The 19,344-nt window shown below is 42.1% G+C and overlaps 1 protein-coding gene across 2 annotated transcripts in view; it reads right to left on the reverse strand.

Moving 5' to 3' along the window:
- The window catches only part of COPG2 (COPI coat complex subunit gamma 2), a 121,739-nt gene that overhangs the window by 44,465 nt on the left and 57,930 nt on the right, over positions 1 to 19,344 (reverse strand). For both annotated transcript variants that reach the window (XM_070071310.1, XM_070071311.1), the window contains exons 10-12: positions 10,200 to 10,333; positions 9,615 to 9,682; positions 8,350 to 8,538 (exon numbers count right to left, since the gene is read on the reverse strand). In XM_070071310.1, coding sequence (XP_069927411.1) covers positions 8,350 to 8,538; positions 9,615 to 9,682; positions 10,200 to 10,333 — 391 coding nt within the window. The remainder of the gene's footprint in view (positions 1 to 8,349; positions 8,539 to 9,614; positions 9,683 to 10,199; positions 10,334 to 19,344) is intronic.

Below are 19,344 nucleotides of genomic sequence, written 5' to 3' on the forward strand. Positions count from 1 at the left end.
TTCAACCTAGCACATGGACTCAAATGAAATTGCGATGAGGATACACTACCACTGTTTTAGAAGAAAACATACACACACGGTACCCACACCAGCATTACTGACAACCGCACAATGTTTAATAAACGACATCACATATACCTGCCAGGGTCCTGTGCAGCTGTGAAACCAATGAGATATCCCTGTGAACTGAATACAGTGATTTCCGGTATAAACTGTTGGTGCTGAAAGGGCAAAGTGCAAAAGAGCACATATAGGATGCTCTCTTCCATTGACGGTAGAAGAGAATAAGAAGCACGTGAGTATCCCTTGTGCCTTACAAACCCGAGAGCAGCAGAGCTGGTCACTTAGGAGAGTGCTGGAAGAGCTATGAGAGAAAGCAATGCCGCCAGCGCCGCAGCTCACTAGGCTAATCCTCCACCTGCGGTGCCGGCACACCGGGTTCTAGTCCCAGTTGCCCCTCTTCCAGGCCAGCTCTCTCCTGTGGCCAAGGAGTGCAGTGGAGGATGGCCCAAGTGCTTGGGCCCTGTACCCTATGGGAGACCAGGAGAAGCACCTGGCTCCTGCCTTCGGATCAGCGCAGCGCGCTGGCCGCGGCGGCCATTGAAGGATGAACCAACGGCAAAGGAAGACCTTTCTCTCTGTCTCTCTCTCTCATGTCCACTCTGCCTGTCAAAAAAATTAAAAAAAGAAAGAAAGAAAGAAAGCAATGCTTTCCTAAATATACTTCTTTGTATCGTTCTGACTTCTGGAATCATTATAAAGGTCTACACATCAAAAAATATTATATTGGAAGTTAAAACTATAACAGTGATTATGAGAGGCTGGAGAGGTAAGCGGGGAAGGAAAGATGGGGAGAGAGATTGATTAGCGGGGATTAAATTATAGCTACACAGGAGTAAGAAATTTGGGGCCAACATTGTGGCACAGTGGGAAAAGCTGCCGCCTGTGATGCTGGCATCCCATATGGGTACTGGATCAAGTCCCGGCTGCTCCACTTCCAATCCAGCTCCCTGCTAATGGCCTGGAAAAGCAGCGGAGGATGGCCCAAGTACTTGTGCCCCTGCACCTATGTGGGAGACCCGGATTAAGCTCCTGGCTCCTGCCTTTGGCCTGGCCCAGTCCTGGCTGTTGCCGCCATCTAGGGAGCGAATCAGTGGATGGAAAGTCTCTCCGTTTCTGTCTCTCCTTCTCTCTGTAACTCTGCCTTTCCAATAAATAAATACATCTTTAAAAAATAAATTCTAGCATTCTAGTACACAACAGCGTGACTAATGATGTCGTGTACCATCTGCCTCTCTAAGACAAGCCATCTAGAAGACAGGATTTTGGGTGTTTTCACCATAAAGAAATGTTAAATGTTTGAAGCGATGGACACACTCACCTCACCCTGACTTCACACTGATGTCACACATTGTACACATGTATCTAAAGATCACACGGTGTCCCATTAATAAATACACGTAAACATATTAACACACGCAAACCACCATGCTGAAGTGGTTTTGCTCTCATATATTTAGATCTGCAGTCCATCTGCAAATGATTAATGTGCAGGGGAAAGCAACCTGAAACAAATGACTCTGGTCAGATTTCCGAAGATTCATGTAAACTGCACTGAAAGGTATAAAAGAAGAGAATGAATGCAAATAGCCCAGTCTGTACTCAACTACTCTGTGTGTACAGACATTAGAAGATCACTTTGTACGTGTAGTTCTTTGTATACTCTACACACATGAAACAGCAACAGAAACTAAGCTGAAACACACTGGCTCAGCATGATCCCAGTTAGACTTCTCAGTGAGGGATGTGATCACTTCCATAGTTCAGCTAAGGAAGCTGAGGCAGCAAGAATTTGTGTGACTCACCTGAAGTCACATGTCTAACATGTGTTTCAGATTTTAAACCCAGAGATTTTTAAAAAGATTTATTTATTTATTTGAATGTCAGAGTTATAGAGAGAGAAGGAGAGCCAGAGAGGTCTTCCATCCGCTGGTTCACTCCCCAGATGGCCACGATGGCCAGGACTCAGCCAGGATGAAGCCTGGAGCCAGGAGCTTCATTAGGGTCACCCACATGGATGTCAGAGACACCTGGGCCATCCTCCACCGCCTTCCCAGGCACATTAGCAGGGAGCTGGATTGGAAGTGGGGCAGCCAGACACGACCCAGTGCCCGTATGGGGTGCCGACATCACAGGGGGTTTTACCTGCCATGCCACGGCGCTGGCCTCCAAAGCCAGAGGTTATGACTCTAGAGGTCATTCTTTTAACCACCATAGACTGCTTTCCAAACTTCTGACTCAACTGCTTGTACGTGTGCATTTTTCTTTCAAAAATAGACTGCGGAGTGAGACTGTTGAGATTCATTTAGATTGAAGAGATACTGCCAGAGTTTTCCAAAATGTCTGCAGTAATGTAACATTCCCACTCAGGGTACACTGCGTCCCCACTCACAGTACACGGCGTGGGCGACTGCACACAGCCTGGATAACCTAACACTCCCACTCAGTACTGGGCGTGGGCGACTGCGCACAGCCTGGATAACCTAACACTCCCACTCAGTACTGGGCGTGGGCGACTGCGCACAGCCTGGATAACCTAACACTCCCACTCAGTACTGGGCGTGGGCGACTGTGCACAGCCTGGATAACCTAACACTCCCACTCAGTACTGGGCGTGGGCGACTGTGCACAGCCTGGATAACCTAACACTCCCACTCAGTACTGGGCGTGGGCGACTGTGCACAGCCTGGACAACCTAACACTCCCACTCAGTACTGGGCGTGGGCGACTGCGCACAGCCTGGATAACCTAACACTCCCACTCAGTACTGGGCGTGGGCGACTGTGCACAGCCTGGACAACCTAACACTCCCACTCAGTACTGGGTGTGGGCGACAGGACAGGGCCTGGAACGACATCCTCACCAAACGTGGCATCACTGACACACTCGTTCTAGGGTCTGTGGTGTGCCACGCATCACGACTCTGACTCTGCTTCCTGGAGGACTGTGAGTTATTATCTGCATAGCGAGTCTGCTTGAGACTCTAGATGCTTAGTCAACCAGGTCGAAGTTCTCAGAATCTCCTCTTGTATCTTATTCTAGACATATTTCTCTGGCTCTAGGATCATTAACTAGTGCACCTATGTTTTCTCTAAAACATGTTTTTTGCTTTTGTACGTTTAGATCTACAATGCATTTAGCACCGACCTGAGTGTATGAACTGAGGAGTGGTTAAGATCCTCCTCTTTCTCCATGTGGATACCCAATGGATGAATTTCCATGTTACAATAACCATTTTATGTTAACTCAATATTGAACTCCCAAATGTCAGAAAAGGCAAAAAATAAAAACAAAAACAAGTAAACAAAGTTTTAAACAGACCCTACAGTAAGTTGGTTTATTTTAAAAAGTTTTGGTGCTATTTGATATATCTCAAAATTCAGGATGCACCCTGACTCCTCAAGTCTGCATCCCCAAAATATCCATTTCCCTTCTTTATTTCCTTCCTAAACAATCGTGTATGTTTGCATAAAGTTTTTAGAAGGAAGTAGTGGACACTATGAGAAACAGTGACTTGATCAGCCCTTATTCTGACTGTTGATGAATAACTTAATGCTTTATCCCTTTTAGTATTTTTTTTTGTCATACTTAATACTATTGGTTGAACTCTGTAATTAACACACAATTATTCTTAGGTGTTTAAATTTAACTGAAAAGTGATCTCTGTTAAATATAAGAGTGCAAATAAGAGAGGGAGGAGATGTACAGTTTGGCACATGCTCAATCTGACTTGCCCCAAATGGTAGAGTTAGAACCGTGCCAGGGGATTCCAATTCAATCCCATCAAAGCAGCATGTACCAATGCCATCTCACTAGTCCAAGTGATCAATTTCAGTTCACAATTGATCACAATGATAGGTCAAAGAGATCACATAAACAAGACCAGTGTCTGCTAATACTATCTGATAGAATTAAGAAGGAGAAAACGATCCAACATGGGAAGTGGGATACACAGCAGACTCATAGAATGGCAGATGTCCTAAATAGCAGTCTGGCCTCAGAATCAGCCATTAAGGCATTCAGATATGGCTGAAGAGCCCATGAGAGTATTTTAGGCATGGAAAGCCAAGACACTCTGGGGGGAAAAAAAAACCCTCAACGAAAGATCTCTGCGAGTGAGACCCCAGTGGAAAGAATGGGCCATCAGAGAAGGAGGTACCTTTCTCTGAAGGGAAGAGAGGACTTCCATTTTGACTATGACCTTGTCTAAATAAGAATGGAGTTGGTGAACTCAAAAGGCTTCCATAGCCTTGGCAACTCATGACAAGAGCCTAGGGGGATTACTGATGCCATAAACAAGAGTGTCAATTTGTTAAGTCAACAGCAGGAGTCACTGTGCACTTACTCCTCATGTAGGATCTCTGTCCTTAATGTGTTGTACAATGTGATTTAATGCTATAACTAGTATTCAAACAGTACTTTACACTTTGTGTTTCTGTGTGGGTGCAAACTGTTGAAATTTTCACTTAATTTATACTAAATTGATCTTCTGCATATAAAGATAATTGAAAATGAATCTTGATGCGAATGGAATGGGAGAGGGAGTGGGAGATGGGAGGGTTGCGGGTGGGAGGGAAGTTATTGGGGGGAAAAGCCATTGTAATCCATAAACTGTACTTTGGAAATTTATATTTACTAAATAAAAGTTAAAAAAAAAAAGGGGGGAGTATATTTTTGAAACATACAGTAGGGGGCGCTGTGGTGTGGTGCAGCAGTATGCATCGTGTATGGGTGTGCCTGTCTTGAGCCCCAGATAGATATCCTCTTCACTGCAGTTTCTTGCTGATGGTTACCCTGGGAGGCAGTGGAAGATGGCTCAAGTTCCTGAGTTCCTGCCCTGACACAAGAAACCCAGATTGCGTTCCAGGCTCCTGGCTTTTGCCTGCACCAGCCCTGGATGTTGTGGGCATCTGGGGTATGAATCAGTGGATGAAGATCTATTTCCATCTATCTCTCTGCCTTTCAAATAATATTAACAAATCAAAATGAAAAATATATAGAGAGGGCTGGAGGTAGCAGCATATCCAATGAAACCTAATGAAACTGATATTGGGGGTAATCAACCACTTTGTTTTGGCTTTAAGATTTATTTATTTATTTATTTATTTGAAAGACAGAATTACAGAGAGGAAGAGAGAGACACACAGAGAGAGATACCTTCCAATCGCTGGCTCACTCCCCAAATGGCCACAATGGCCAGAGGTAGACACGTTCAAAGCCAGGAGCCAGGAGCTTCACCAGCGTCTCCATCATGGGTGCAGGAGCTCAAGCACTTGAGCCATTTTCTGCTGCTTTTTCAGGTGCATTAGCAGGGAGCTGGATCAGAGGTAGAGCAGCTGGGGCTTGAACCACTGGCCATATGTGATGTCAGTGTTGCAGGCGGCGTCTTTACCTGCCACACCACAGTACTGGACCCCAACCATTATGAATAATAAAACTCCATATAGGGGCTGGCGTAGCGGTGCAGTAGGTTAATCCTCCTCCTGTGGCACCGGCATCCCATACGGGCGCCTGTCCTAGTCCCGGTTGCTCCTCTTCCAGTCCAGCTCTCTGCTGTGACCCAGGAGGGCAGTGGAGGATGGCCCAAGTGCTTGGGCCCTGCACCCGCATGGGAGACCGAAGGAAGGACCTGGCTCCTGGCTTCGGATCGGCAAAGCTCCAGCCATTGGCAGCCATCTGGGGAATGAACCAACACAGGGAAGACCTTTCTCTTTGTCTTCCCCTCTCACTGTAACTCTACCTCTCAAATAAATACAATAAAAATCTTTAAAAAAAAAAAACACCTCCATATAGTCATAGAAAATAAGAGTTGGATAAAGTACAAATGACATTCAATAGTTTGTTTGCAAACAAATGGTTTGTTGCAATTTGGTGGATTTATTTTATAGGGTTAAAAACTAGACAAAGAACCACTATTGTGGCACAGTGAGTTAAGGTGCTGATATACCACATCAAAGCACCAGTGCGTCTGATCCAGATCCCTGCTAAATGTGCCTGGGAAAGCAGTGGAGGACGGCCCAAGTACTTAGACTCCTGCACCCATGTGGGAGATCTGGCTATCTGAGGAGTGAACCAGTGGATGGAAGATTCTCTCTCTCACTCACTCCACCGTTCAAATAAATAAATAAATAAATCTTTCAAAAAAAAAAAAAAAAAGAGAGAGAGACCAATTAGTCATATAGGAAGAGCTACTGTCAAGTGTAGAAAAGTTTAGTTTAACAATTGCAATGGTTTTTCTCCCACTTTTTTATGATACATCAATACTTTTATATATTTAATATATGATTACATAAAGAAACACATGTGCATTTACCATAGAGCTTTTTTTTATTATTATTTGACAAGTAGAGTTATAGACAGTGAGAGAGAGAGACAGAGAGAAAAGTCTTCCTTCTGTTGGTTCACCCCCGCAAATGGTTGCAATGGCTGGTGCACTGCGCCGATCCAGGTGCAGGAGCCAGGTGCTTCTTCCTGGTCTCCCCATGTGGGTGCAGGGGCTCAAGCAGGGCCACAGCAGAGAGCTGGACTGGAAGAGGAGCAACTGGGACTAGAACCTGGCGCCCATATGGGATGCCGGCACTGCAGGCGGCAGATTAGCCAAGTGAGCCACGGCGCCAGCCCCTATCACACAGCTTTTACAAAAGAGTGCTTCTGCCTCCTGAAAGTTCTGCACGCTCCTGATCACATCCCACTACTTCCTTCTCAGAGAGGATCACTCTCCTGGCCCGGTTTACCAGTTACCTTTTCTTCAGTTTAATATATACCCCAATTGTTCAGTTTTGCTTACTTTGTAGTAGTTATATGAATGCTATCAAGGCATAATTTCCTGCAACACACTCAACATGACATTCACACATTTTAACATCATTTTTATGATCATCTCTAACAAACTCTTACTAGTTCTGGTCAACATTGTATTTTAAATACTAGCTATTTTAATAAGGCAAGAAAAAGAAGGGAGAGACAACTGGATTGGAAATAAAGAAGTGCCTCTATTCACAAATGACAGGATTATTTATATAAACAATCCCAAGGGATACATGTTACAACTACTAGTTCCAAATAAGGGAACTCAGCAAAGTCAAAGGTCACATCAAGTTAGCATAGAAAGCTTTAAAAAGTGCCTGTTAGACACTAGCAATAAACAAAAAAGTAGAAATTTTAATGAAATGATATCTAAAAAGCCTAAAATACTTAGAAATAAACTTAACAAAACACATGTAAGACTTGTAATTACTACAAAAACCTCCTCAGAAAAATTAAAGATGACCTAAAGAGAAAGATATACCATATTCATGGACTAGAAGAATTAATTTTGTTATACATCAGTTCTGTCCCAACTGATTTACAGATTTAGCACAATCCTGGTCATAATCCTAGCAGGCTGCATTTCATAGAAATTGATAAGCTGGTTCCAAAGGTTCTATGAAAATGCAAAGGAACTAAAACATGAAAAAATATGGGACCAGCACTGTGGCATAGCAGGTTAAGCATCTGCCTGTGATGTTGGCATCCTACATGGGTGCTGGTTAAAGACACAACTGCTCCACTTCTGATCCAGTTCCCTGCTAACGCGCCTAGAACAGTAGCAGATGATGATCCAAGTCTTTGGGCCCCTGCACTCACAAAGGAGACCTGGAAGAAGCTTTGGACTCCTGGCTTCATCCTGGTCTATCCCCAGTCATTGCGGCCATTTGGGGAGTGAATCAAAGGATGGAAGATTTCTCTCTCTCTCTCTCTCTCTAAGGATGGAAGGTTTCTCTCTCTCTCTATCTCTATCTGTATCTCTGTCTCTCCTCCTAACTCTGCCTTTCAAATAAATAAAAAATAAATCTTTAAAAAAAAATGAAAAAAACAAACTTGGAAGAACATACTAGAGATTTAAAAAGTTTCATAAAGCTACATCAATCAGTACAGTGTGGTACGAACATTGGAGTGACAATCAGATGAGTGGAACATGATAAATAGGCCAGAAATATACTGACGGTGTATGGTTAGTTGCTTTTCAGACAAAGACGCCAACATACTGGAAAAACACACTAGGTTGTAATATAAACCAAAATGTAAAAGCTAAACTCATACAGTATTTAGAATAAAACATGAGAGAATATTTACGAAATGGAGGTAAACACTATTTAGAAGAGACAATTTTTAACAAATGTCAAAGAAAAAAACTGACAAATTAGACTTCGAAAAATTAAAAATGTCTGCACCTCAAAAGACACTGTTAGCAAAAGAAATGAGTAAGCCACAGACTGGGGGAAAGCATAATTGTGTTTAAACTATTACCTTGAATTCATCTGAAATTTCAGACACAAAAGAAGAGATCTGCTTCATGAGCCTGTCCACACTGCTCTCACTCCCTGTTTTGAGCAGTGTGGTAATGGCTAGCGTAGCAATGCTCCTGTTGGAGTCTGTGATCAAGTTTTCTAAGTCCAGATTGCAGGCAGTAACTGCAGAAGGGTGCTTCATTGCCACCTTGTGGAAGGGCAAGAAAAACAGAGAGTAAGCAAATTGCTGTGGATAAAGGTCAGCACTCAAATTTTAATTAAGGTCAGTGGCAATCCAAAGGGGACAGATAGGTAAAAAGCATTTCCAATTAATAAGGTATGATAAATCAACTGTTAAATGAGTAACAGCCATGGTATAGCACAGGACTATATCACAGCCTGTCTTTATTAAATCTGGACTGTGCTTCTTACCGTACATGCGTCCATGTATGTCTACTCTACTATATATTAGGATCTCTGGGAACAGGATCGAGTTTGGTAAACACTGCTCAACAGAGACTGTTAGTATCTTATCCATACTTAAACCAGCAAAACTGGACTATCTGTAGTCAGTAAAATATGTCTGTCACTCTCTTGCCTCCTTCTTTTGTTGATGTTGTTCCACTATTGACTCAGAATCTCCTCTCATAATTCTGAACGTTTGAAAACACTCTGAAAAGTACTGGTGGCAAAATTCATTTAACAGCAAAACACAACCTAAACTAGTGTAAAAGTACATTAAGTCTTAGTATTTCTCACTTAGCAAGAACAGTCAAATGATTTAGGGGTAAAATGTATCTGAAATGTGGGGGTACTAATTCAGGTTCAAATATAATAGCACCATATCATCTTTCTAAAATTCATAAAAACTGAACTGTGGGATTTATCTGGCTCCAACATTATAGGTGAATGATTGATAGACATTTCCAAAAGCTGCACTGTCCAACACAAGAGCCACATGTGGCTATGAGCACAGGAAATGTGACTAGGAGACTGAGGACCTGGATTTTTAATTTTAATTAATTGAAATTCAAAATCTCTTGGGGCTAACAGCTACCACTGGCATGGCTTTTGAATATAAAATACTCAGAGGCCAGAAGTGAATTATAATTTCAGCTGCATAATAAAAAATTGCCGAATTTCAGGTAACACACAAATGAAGTATCACAGAAGTACAGCCGTAAGCCACAGGCACTAACCTTGAGGAACAAGCCCAGCACTTCTCACTTGGTGTGTCTCAATCAAACACAGATACAAGTCAGCACCTAGCAATGGGACACTTACTTTATTCAAGGTCCTCACAGCTGCGTATCTCAAGGCCGGCTTAGGAGAGCTACAGAAAAGCTGAAGAACTAAGGCAAACAAAGAAAACCACTGTTCATTGCTCATTTTATCACACATCACATGACTAAAAACAAATATTTCATGAATTATATTCAAAATATGCAAAGGGAAATTAGATCATAGTATCAAAAATTCACATGAAAACACATCATCAAAAAATAGAAGAATGGCTTTTTGTTGTAAAATAATTAGACATCTCTTAATATGTGAATTCAAATGGTAGAAATATTGGTAGTTGTAAGCACAAATGGACTTTCTAAACATTAACAAAAACCCAAAAACCGAACACATTAATGGTATCTGTCATCTATGTAAAATTGTTTCAACAGTATTATATTGGGAATACAAATTTCAGAAAAAGAATAAAGAACAACTCAAATTATCTATAATGTATATAAGCTACTAGAACCCAAAGGCTACATATACACACAGATCTGAGGTTCAAAAGTCATTCTTGATATCTACTATGCAGATCCACAGAACTTAAGACAAAAGCAAAAGCCACTGATCCAACATACACCTCACCTGAAACAGCAGGTGCCAACTCTCTGGCAGTACAGTTAGGGAGATGGATGATGGCAGAAGCAGCTTCATATATAACCATTTCATGTTTATTTCTCAAGCAGCTTTCAATGAAATCAAAGAGTGGGCTTTCATGGCTGCCAATAAATACACAAAGGTCATTATTCAGACAGGCGATATATGCATGATGGCTAAAAGCACAGAGATCCAGGAGGACTTCCGGAAGGGTGGATGAAGTAACTGAAAATCCACTTCTCAAAACATTATAATAATGAGAAAACGGATCACTATAAACTTTATCAGAACTCTAGAAATTAACCAGACATGCAACAATCTAAGGAGTATTATTAAATCTTGGTGAATTTTCTGGTATTTTAACTTGCCCCAGTCCCAGTTTCCATCCCCCTTCTTCCCTGTTCCTTAGGAGCTGAGAAAGCAGCACTACAGAACCAGAGCAGCCGTGAGGACTGGCATCCTAGCAGCCGCCAGAGGAGGCAGGCTCATCCTCACAGAACTGTCACTATCTCACTGCCCGGTGGCCCTAGAGAAGCCTCACTCAAAGGCTAATCCTGACTTCACCCAATTTAGAGCTTATTTAGTGAGGAAAGTCTTATTCTCACGGAGTTTGTCCAAAACCAACAGTGGCAAGTGGTTAATACTGCAGCTGCTAGAAGTAGCAATTCCAGATGAGGCAACCAAGAGACTGGCAACAATCCTTAGAAGGAGAATCTGGGGAATGAGTCGCATGTCAGGGCTTTGAAAGTTCCTGTGGTACTTCAGAGGATCCAGGAGTCACGTGTGGAGGGATGATCAAATGCCCAGCAAAGAACCAACAAAGCCACAATCTCACTTACGCTTGATATTGAGACTCTGTGCAAGTGTATACACACACACACACACACACACACACACACATATATATATGAACACAATATATTTATATATATATAACGCAATAAACCCCCAAAACAAAATTTAATAATAGCATAAGAATACATAAATGTAATAAAATGTAAAAAACGTAATAAAAGAACACAAGACTCTTATTGTGAAATCACAAAATCCTTCTAAGAAATCTGATTAAATGAAGAATTAGTCTGTTCACACACTGGAAGATCCAATATTATCAAGATGGCAACTCTTCCAAATTCACTTACTCAAAAGAGACAAATTATTCTATTCACTGCAATTCTTAGAAAATGCCATCAGGCTTTTTGTTGTAGAAATTCTAACCTGATCCTAAAATTCATATGGATATGCACAGCACTTAAGAGCAGTCAACATAGAGCAACTCTGAAAAACCTTACACAAAGGTACTTCACAAAGTCTGTGGGAAAATGAAATTAAAATGTAAGTTTACTTGGTGCAAAAAGCTATGAAATACATGCCTAGTGGGAGTCCTCAAAACAGCCACGGAAAATACTTACTATTAAAAAGAAAACTATGCAGAGATTTTTAATTTTTTGCACCAAAATAAACTTCCCATTTAAATCCATTTTCATGCATTTTTAAATTATTTTTTAAATGTTTCATGTGTAATACTCACCCATTTGAAGGGGTACAGTGCAATGTTTCAGCACGTATACACAGTGGAACCAAATGAACCAATGTCTGCAGTCTACCAGATGCCTCTTCAGGTCTTCACACAGTACATAAAACACTGTAGCGTACTACAGCTGCGCAACTGCTCGGGGACACTGGGACGTCTAGGTGACTCAGTCGATGTCTGGTACACAACCTCCCTCCAGCCTCTCTCCCTCCCTTTCCCAACCTCTAGTAATCACTATCTAATTTCAGATTTTTTTCACTTCCACATATAAGAATATACAGCTTTTATCTATCTGCGCCTGGTTATTTAACTTCACACGCTCCTCAGTTCCATCCATTCTGCTGCGAGGACAGCATTCCTTGCATGGCTGAGTAATAGTCCACTGACTGGGTAGAGCACATTCTCTTTACCCATTCAGTCCCTGATGCACATCCAGGTGGGCTCCAGTCTCCACTACCGGGAATAGTGCTGCAATGAACATGTGGGTGCAGGGATCCCTCTCACACGCCGATTTCATTTCCTTTGGATCTATACCTAGAAGTGTTACCTTATATGGTAGAATTTTTTCTTTCGTTTTTCCTTTCTCTCTTCCTTTCCTCTTTTCTTCCCGTCCCTCCCTCCCAGCCTCTCTCCTCCTCTCTCCCTATCTCCCCTCCAACTCTTTGTTCCCAGAACCGCCACTCTGTTCTCTACAACTGCCAAAATAATTCACAATTCTAACAACAGCACATAAGGGTTCTCTTTTCTCCATATTTGCCAATTTTGCCTTTTGGACAAAAGCCATTCTAACTGGGGTGAGAGGATACCTCACTGGGGTTTGATTTGCATCTTCCTGACAGCTAATGATATGCAACATTTTTTTTCATGTATTATATGCTGGCCATTTGTATTTCTTCTGAAAAAATCTATTCAATTTTTTATCATTTCTTCATTGGACTGTCTGCTCTATTGTTGTGTGAAATCCTTTATATTTGGTGAACTGATAATCAGATGCATAGTTTGAAAATATTTTCTCCTACTCTTATCAGTTATCTCTTCACTCTGTTAATTTGTCTCTTACTGTGCAGAAGCTTCTTAGTTTAATTCCATCTATCTAGCTTTGCTACTGCTATTTGTGTTTTGGGGTCTTATCCAAAAAACTTGTTGACTATGGCAACATCTTGAAGTATTTATCCTGTATTTTCTTCTAATAATTTCAGTTCCAATTCTCAGAGTTAGGTCTTTGATTCATTTTGAGTTGATCCTCCTGTGCACTGGGAGGTGGGGATGTGTCATTCCTGCATGTTGGTATCCAGTTACATCACCGTTAGTTACTGGAGAAACTCTCCTTTCCATAGCATCTGCTTTTTTAGTGACTTTGTCAAGAGTCAGCTGTAGACATGTGGGCTAATTTCTGGCATCTTTATCCTGTTCCATTGGTCTCTGTGTCTGCTTTTATGCCAGTATCATGTTGTTCTGGTTTTAAGAAATCTGTTGTTTGTCTCCAAATTGGGTATTGTGATGCCTACAACTTTTATTCAAGACTTCTTTGGCTATCCAGCACCTTGTTCCATAAGAATTTTGGAACTATTTTTCCTAATTCTGAGAAAAATGCCATTGGTACATTGTGGGGATTGCACTGAATCTGTCAGTCATTGTGGGTAACATGGGCTTTTTTTTTTTTTATCATTTGACAGGCAGAGGTAGACAGTGAGAGACAGAGACAGAGAAAGGTCTTCCTTCCGTGGGTTCACCCCTTACATAGCCACCACGGCCGGCGCTGTGCCAATCCGAAGCCAGGAGCCAGGTGTTTCCTCCTAGTCTCCCATGCAGGTGCAGGGGCCCAAGCACTTGGGCCAACCTCCACTGCCTTCCCGGGCCACAACAGAGAGCTGGACTGGAAGAGGAGCAACCAGGACTAGAACCTGGCACCCATATGGGATGCAGGCGGAAGATTAACCAAATGAGCCACGGCGCCAGCCTCAACATGGACTTTTAATTTAATAATATGGGTTCTTATGGTCTGTAAACATCAGAACTTTTCTCCTTTAAGTCTTCTTCAGTTTCAACAGTGTTTTGTAATTTCCATTGGAGAGGTCTTTCATACTCCTGGTTAAATTTGCTGCAAGGTAATTTGTTATAGCTATAGTGAGTAGGACTGCTCGTAAAATTTCTGAGTGAGTTTGGTATGGTGTAGAACAACCTGAGTGATTTCTGTGGGTTGATCTTGCATCCTGCATCTCTGCTCAGTTAGTTCATCAGTGCTAATAGTTTCCATGTGGGGACTTCAGGTTTCTCTGTAGAATCATGTCACCTGCACAAAGCGATAACCTACTGTCCTCCTGTCCTGTCTGAAGGCCTCTTACTTCCTTCTTGGACCTAACAGCTCTGCTAAAACTTCCAGTACTTTACTACTCAGAGTGGTGGGGTGGACAGCCTTCTCTGTTGTCAAATCTTACAGGGAATGCTTTCAGCTTTTAACCTTTCAGCATAATGTTGGCTGTCAGTCTGTTATACACATCATTTATTATGTTGAGGAATGCTTCTTCTATATAATTTAAAATTGTTAAAATTTTATTTGAGGGGCCAGCACCGTGGCTCACTTGGTTAATCCTCTGCCTACGGAGGCACTCTGATATGGGATGCAGGCATCCCAAGCAGCAACTTAACCTCTGTGTCTAACACCCACTCAACATATACTTTTTCAGTTTTTATCATGAATGGATGTTGAAGTTTTATTGAATGCTCTTTCTGCATCTTGTAACATGATCCTAAGACTTTTATCATTTTTTTAAAAGATTTATTTATTTGAAAGTCAGAGTTACACAGAGAGAGGAGAGGCAGAGAGACAGAGACAGAGACAGAGAGAGAGAAGGAGAGGTCTTCCATCTGCTGAGTCACTCCCCAAATGGCTGCAATGGCCAGAGCTGCACCAGCCAGGAGCCAGGAGCCAGGAGCTTCTTCTGGGTCTCCCACATGGGTGCAGGGGCCCCAGGACTTGGGCTATCTTCCACTGCTTTCCCAGGCCATAGTAGTAATGTTTAAGAGATCAATTCTACAGGGTGTTGTCACAATAGTAAATGTACATGCACCCAATACCAGAGCACCTGGCTATTTACAACAAATGTTAATGGATCTAAAAGGCAGCACAGACTCCAATACAATAACAGAGGGGACAACACCTCACTTTCATCAATGGACAGATCAACTAGACAGAAAATAAACAAAGGAACAACAGAGCTAGTCTGCACTATGGACCAAGTGGACTTAATTGATAACTACAGAACATTTCATCCAACAGTTGCAGAAAAAAACATTCTTTTCATCAGTGCTAGAACTTTCCCTGGGATAGATCGTATGCTAGACCATAAGGCAAGTCTCACCAAATTAAAAACCACTGCAATCATACTACATATCTTTTCTGACCACAGTGAAATGAAGCTGGAAACTGACAATTTAAGAAACTCTAGAAAATATGCAAACACATGTAGATTAAACAACATGCTCCTGAATGAATAGTGAGTCACAGAAGAAATCAAAAGGGAAATAAAAAATTCCTGGAAATGAATGAAGATGACAACACAATGTATCAAAACTTACGGGATATGGCAAAAGCAGTGTTAAGAGGGAAGCTTAGGGGCCGGCGCTGTGGTATAGCAGGCAAAGCTGCCACCTGCAGTGCCGGGATCCCATATGGGTACCGATTCGAGTTCTGCTGTTCTACTTCTGATCCGGCTCTCTGCTATGGCCTAGGAAAGCAGTAGAGGGTAGCCTAAGTCCTTGGGCCCCTGTACCCATGGAGGAGACCACTGGAAGCTCCTGGCTCCTGGCTTTGGATTGGCCCAGCTCTGGCTGTTGCAGCCATTTGGGGATTGAATAAGAAGATGGAAGACATCTCTCTCTGCCTCTGCTTCTCTGTAACTTTGCCTTTCAAAAAATTAATCAAAAAAAGAACTAATTCCAATTCTTCCCAATCTATTTAAAACAATGCAAAGGGAGGGAATCCTCCCAAACTCCTTCTGCGAGGACAGCATCACCTTAATTTCAAAACCAGAAAAAGATACAACAAAGAAAGACAACTATAGACCAATATCCCTGATGAACATAGATAAAAAAAAATCCCTAACAAAATAATAGCTAATCTAATACAACAATACATGAGAAAGCTCGCTCTCCCAGTCCAAAAGGGATTTATCCCTGGTATGCAGGAATGGTTCAGCATATGCAAATCAATGAATGTGATACCTCATATTAACAAATTGAAGAATAAAAACCGTAAGATTATCTCAACAGATACAAGAAAGCATCTGGTAAAATACATCGTTTCATGATAAGAACCTTAAGCATATTGGATATAGAAGGAACATGCCTCAACACAATGAAGGTGTTATATGACAAACCCACAGCCAGCATCATATTGAATGGGGTAAAGATGGAAGCATTTCCACTAAGAGCTGGAACTGGACAAGGGTGCCCACTTTCATCACTGCTATTCAATATGGTTCTGGAAGTTTTAGCCAGAGCCATTAGGCAAGAAAAAGAAATCAAAGGGATACAAAATTGAAAGGGGGAAGCAAATTATCCCTGTTTGCAAATGACATGATCCTATATATAGGGGAAGCCAAAGATTTCACTAAGAGACTATTGAAACTCTTAAGAGAGTTTAGTAACATTGCAGGATATAAAATCAGCACACAAAAATCAATAACCTTTGCATATGCAAAAAAACACTAGGGCTAAGAAAGAACTAGTTAGATCAGTACCATCTGCAATACCTACAAAAAATTTTAAATACCTTGGAATAAATTTATCCAAGGATGTAAAAGATCTCTACAATGAAAATTACAAAACACTAAAGAAAGAAATAGAAGATGACACCAAAACATTCTAAAAATCTTTGATGTCCATGAATTGGAAGAACTGACATCATCAAAATGTCCATACTAGCCATACCTTATACCTTATATAAAAATCAACTCTAATGGGTCAACGATCTAAATCTATGACCCGGTGCCATCAAATTACTGAAGGAACACATTGGGGAAATTCTGCAGGACAGTGGCATAGGCAGTTTTCTTCTTGGAAGAAAACCCAGGAAGCATAGGCAATAAAGAAAAAAACAGACAACTGTGATTGCATCAAGCTAAGAAGCTTCTGCACTGCGATGAAAACTCAACAAAGTGAAGAGCAACTGACAGAATGGAAGACAGTATTTGCAAACTATACAACTGACAAAGGATTAATATCCAGCATCTGTAAAGAACTCAAGAAACTCAACAACAGTAGAACAAAAAGTCCAGCTAAGAAATGGCCAAAGTGGGAGTGCCTCTGTGACAGAGTGGGTGAAACTGCTACCTGTGTTGCCGGCATCCCATATGTGCACTGGTTTGAGTCCTGGCTGCTCCACTTCCAATCCAGCTCCCTGCGAATGCACGTGAAAAGGCAGCGGAACATGGCCAAAATGCTTGGGTCCCTGCACCCATGTGGGAGACCTGGAGGAAGCTCCTGGCTCCTGGCTTTGACCTGGCTCAGCCCCAGCTGTTGCCAAATTTTGGAGATCTGTCAAGATCTGTAAATAGATCTATCATATGACCCAGTCATCCTACTCCAGGATGTTACCCAAATGTAATGAAATCAGCATATGAAAGTTATTTTGTCCCCATGTTTATTGTAGCTCAATTAGACCATAACTAAGATATGGAATCAACCCAGGTGTCCATCAACTGATGACTGAATAAAGAAAATGTTATTCAGCCATAAAAACAGAATGAAATTCTGTCCTTTGCAACCAAATGGATGCAACTGGAAACCATTATGCTTAGTTCAACTTTGATGATATAAATAATGGAACTGACACCTTTCTATTTGTTTCCTTGTACTCACGGGCAAGTATTTGTGGCAGACTCTCAGAAGAGAAACTGCTGGATCACAGGCACTGTACATGTTGTTTGCATTATGACAAAATGACCTAATGACACCTTTCTCAGAATGTATCGTTAAGCAAACACAAAATTGTACATAGAAAACCAAAGAACTGATGGTCAGGCATCGTGGTGCAGCATGTTAAGCTGCTGCTGGGATTCCTGCATCCCCTATCAGAGTGCCTGGGTTTGAGTTCCACCTTCCCTTCAGAGCCAGCTTTCTGGTAATACTCACTCTGGATGCAGCGGAGGATGGCTCAAGTACTTCCATCCCTGACACCCACATGGGAGACTAGATGAATTCCAGGTTCCTGGGTTTGGACTGGCCCAGGCCTGGCTGTTGTGGCATTTGAGGAGAAAACCAGTTAATTAAGATTTCTCTTTCTGTCTCCTTTCTGCCTTTCAGATAAAATACAAATAAATAAACATTTTTTTTTAAAAAAAGGAGGAAGAAATTAAGAGAATTAACAAATGAATCTAAGAGGTGAGTTGTGAGAGTCATTTTGTCCAAAATGGATCTGCTGGGCTCCCAGAAAATGAGCTGGATCCCTGTTAACCTCCATAACAACTGGATTCAGCCAAATGTGTGAGGCAATCAGTCTTGGCCCCCACAGAGCCTGGACTCCAGCTCCTTTCCACCTGCAAGGGGTCCAAGCAGAACATTCTTGCTACTGACATGCCCAGTCATACAGGTAGGTGTAAGATTTGGGTCCAGACCCCTGATTATGACAGACTAGTTCCCTTCAAAATTTATACTAGTCTGTCAAAAAAGGGCGGAGGCCAAAATTATGCCACATTGGTACAGCTTCCGCATCCCACCTTGGTAACCAAAGTAAGTAGCTGGAGCTTCTGGACTTAATTCAACTTAAAATCCTCAAAGCTCCAGGGCATTGTGCCTCTTCCAAGTTATGAAAACTGTCTTGCTGACCTCTTCCCACTGGCCTAGAATGAATGGGCAATGGGGGGACCAGTGCATCTGGTATTACTCAGTTTCTGTGAGTTTCCCCCAATGCTTAGTACTCCAGGCTCTATGTGAATTCTGCTTGGCCTTGGCCATTTGTGCTTTTTTTTTTTTTTTTTTTTTTTTTTTTTTTTTGACAGGCAGAGTTAGACAGTGAGAGAGACAGAGAGAAAGGTCTTCCTTTGCCGATGGTTCACCCTCCAATGGCCGCCACAGCCGGCGCACCACGCTGATCCGATGGCAGGAGCCAGGTACTTCTCCTGGTGTCTCATGGGGTGCAGGGCCCAAGTACTTGGGCCATCCTCCACTGCACTCCCAGGCCACAGCAGAGAGCTGGCCTGGAAGAGGGGCAACCAGGACAGAATCCGGTGCCCTGACCGGGACTAGAACCTGGTGTGTCGGCGCCGCAAGGCGGAGGATTAGCCTAGTGAGCCGCGGCGCCGGCCACATTTGTGCTTAATTGCATACAAACTGTCACAGCAAATTGGGCATAAAGTCAAGTTTCTGCTGTGGCTTTCTGGGAAGTGAATCAAAATATTCAAGGTGAAAGACTCATTTTGGCAGCCTGGTCAGTCATTGTGGAAACTGATAGACCTGCTTGTGGAAAACAGTCCTCAAGACCCATGAATGAAAAATCTGGAGGATATGATTGCCCAGGTTAAAACACATTGGTTGTTATTACTGGCATTGGTGAGAATCTCCCAGGAAGGGGCAAAGTCGATGGGAGGGAAAACTAAA

This window comes from Oryctolagus cuniculus, chromosome 3, assembly GCF_964237555.1.
Source record: "Oryctolagus cuniculus chromosome 3, mOryCun1.1, whole genome shotgun sequence".
Taxonomy (NCBI): domain Eukaryota; kingdom Metazoa; phylum Chordata; class Mammalia; order Lagomorpha; family Leporidae; genus Oryctolagus; species Oryctolagus cuniculus.